General features: G+C 50.6%; 1 protein-coding gene across 1 annotated transcript; it reads right to left on the bottom strand.

Moving 5' to 3' along the window:
- Window positions 1-936: 936 nt before the first annotated feature.
- Window positions 937-2,134, bottom strand: LOC149810552 (cilia- and flagella-associated protein 45-like). Its single transcript, XM_089994215.1, has 4 exons — window positions 1,851-2,134; window positions 1,440-1,626; window positions 1,247-1,310; window positions 937-1,202 (listed from the first exon to the last, which is right to left on the bottom strand). Exons 1-4 carry the CDS (start codon window positions 2,132-2,134, stop codon window positions 937-939), a joined length of 801 nt encoding a protein of 266 aa, XP_089850341.1.
- Window positions 2,135-2,516: the final 382 nt, after the last annotated feature.

Raw genomic sequence — 2,516 nt, 5'->3', positions numbered from 1 at the left:
TGCATGAAAGCCAAGTACTTGGGAAATACCTCAGAATAAATACTGAAGTCGCCCTGTTGTTTAATGGAGCTGTTGGAGCTTTGGAATATGGAATATGCCTTGCTTTCCTGACTTGACTTGGTGAATTGGCATGCATCTGAAACATTGACTTGCGTGGGCAGCAGTGGATGTAGGCAATTGGTCTCTGAGGCTCACACTGAGCAGTAACTATTGCCCCTTATATCCGCCTTCGTGTGTTTCCTTGTGTGCATCTACCGCTTACATTTGCTTGGTACTTATCATCAGAATGACAAGACCTGGACGTTTTACACAGGGCTACACTTGCATACAGCATGCTTGGATTACAAGTGAGGGCGTTTGCCTGGACAAAAGCATGATCTATAGCTGTTCCAATTCCTTCATCTCGTTTCTAGTAGAGAAGAGGAATGCGACGATGCCAGGACGCCTCCCTTGTGCAATAACATGCCTAATGGCCGCTCTGTCCAATTTTGTATTTAGACAACTCCGCGCAGTATTTCTCAGGGACTCCAGCAGAATGCAACTCTTTGAGCTTTGCCTGCTTGATACGTTCGATTTTGAGGAGGTAGGCCGCGGCATCCTTACGAGCTTTGCGACCCTCTTCCAGAAAGGTCTGCCGTTCAATCCTCCGCTTCTCCTCGTTAGCGGCTATCTGGGCTAGAAGCTCGCTTTGATGCTGCTTTCTCAGGGACTCCATCTGCAAGGCCAGGACGCAAGATTTCACGTGGAGGATGAACTCAACATCAGTCTGCTGTTCTTTGAGACTCCCTGGCGTTGAGCTACGTAGGTGTTTGCAAAACGTACAGGAGTTCTGGCAACTCAAGAGTTGCAAGCATCTGTAAATCATCATTCTTGTGAACTGCAATTAACGTCCATCATGCCGGCATGAGTCAAGGAGGCGTGCCTGTGCGGCAAGCTTCATATCCTGTTCTCCTTCACCCTGTTGACTGTGAGGACTCGCTGGAACTCGTCTTTCTCGATCGAAGCCATCTCTCCCTGCTGAACCAGTTTCGCCGCTTTCTGCGCCTGGCGGCTCTTATGCAGCTCTTCAAGAATGGCCTGCATCAAGCCACCTCTTTGAATGCATTCACCAACACGTGAAACCGCTGGAGGGCTTTCCACCAGACCTTTGTCAATGAGGCTGATATGCTCGGCTGATAGGCTGATTATGTGTTTGGCAAATTCTGCCACACACACCAAGCACGACAGCCCAGAATGAGGTGTGAACGACGTGCATTCTGGACCAAAGCTGTCTCCTCATCAGGTAAGTTGACACAGAATCGTGCAGGGTGCTGCGCTCCAACATGCCTGAAATTCAGGCATGCACGTGGCCACGCTCTCCTCCCGCATCATGTGCCCATGTGAGCGGAGTTCTCGATAACATCTTGTGCACGGTACATTGCGGGAATCATTCAGCACACCTTGTCCCTAGCCGCCTTGGACGCCTCCTTCACACGCCATTCTCGCTCCACGGCTTCGGCATACCGGCGAGCACGCAGCTCGTCGATCTCGCTCTGCTTGTCAGCTGCTTTCTCCTGAGCGGCACGCATGCGCTGCGTCTCCATCTCTTTCTCCTTGGCGATTCGGTCCTTCTCTTCCTGGATGTGCCTGCTCGCGTAGGTCTCGCATCCGGATGTAATCAGCAATGCGCGCTTCCTCCTCTAACTCCCTAGCTTGTAGGTCCTTCTTGCGTTCAATCTGCTCGTCGTTTGCAGCTGTGACCTGCAGTTACGCTTCAGCAGTGAGATGATCTTCTAATGTTGCATCTTTGCGGTGCATGAAACCAGGTACGAGTTGCCAGGACCTCAAAACACATGCGGTCTTGACATCACCGTGCGTCGATGAATAACGAAGGCAGAGACTCAATAGTTGTGGAACTCGATGCACAACGCCTGCAAGCATCCCAGAGAAACCTCATTTTGTAGCAACATACTTCGGCGACCAGTTGCCGTGCTTTCAGCTGCTTCTCTACTTGTGCCCTCAGCTCCTCTTCACGCAGCCTCTCCATCTCTTTGAGCATGATGACTCGTTCACGCTCCCTGAGCTCTTCTTGCCTTATCTTTTCCTTCTTCCTCATGTCAAGTTGAGCCTGCATGCAGCGCGCCTCACACACCATGTCATATCACACAATTTATGATTCTCAAGTAGTCTTGGAGTTGCCAATGTCCATGTGGATGCGGTAGTAAAAAGATGCAACATCATCATCATGAAACTATGGGTGGGAGCAATCGCTGGCCAGTGCATGTCCAATTCATCAGCGAGCATCACCATTTGCTGCGTCTCAAACGCAGTCCTACTCAATTTGTCCCCTCACCAGCTTATCAGGCAGCAAAGTCTGAGAATTGAATTCCACCATCATGACGAAACGATGCAGTGCCTTCAAGACGCAGTGTCATCAGTGGCTTGCCGGGATCGTAGCATTGCCATACATGCACAATGGCAAGATGCTCTCCATTGCCTGCTGCAGGCTGATACCAAATCACCAGTTGGATCGTCCT

The sequence above is a fragment of the Nuphar pumila genome, unplaced genomic scaffold (genome assembly GCF_984573655.1).
Source record: "Nuphar pumila unplaced genomic scaffold, dmNupPumi1.hap1.1 HAP1_SCAFFOLD_302, whole genome shotgun sequence".
NCBI classification, from domain to species: Eukaryota; Viridiplantae; Streptophyta; class Magnoliopsida; order Nymphaeales; family Nymphaeaceae; genus Nuphar; species Nuphar pumila.
This window is presented reverse-complemented; position numbering and strand designations above follow the sequence as displayed.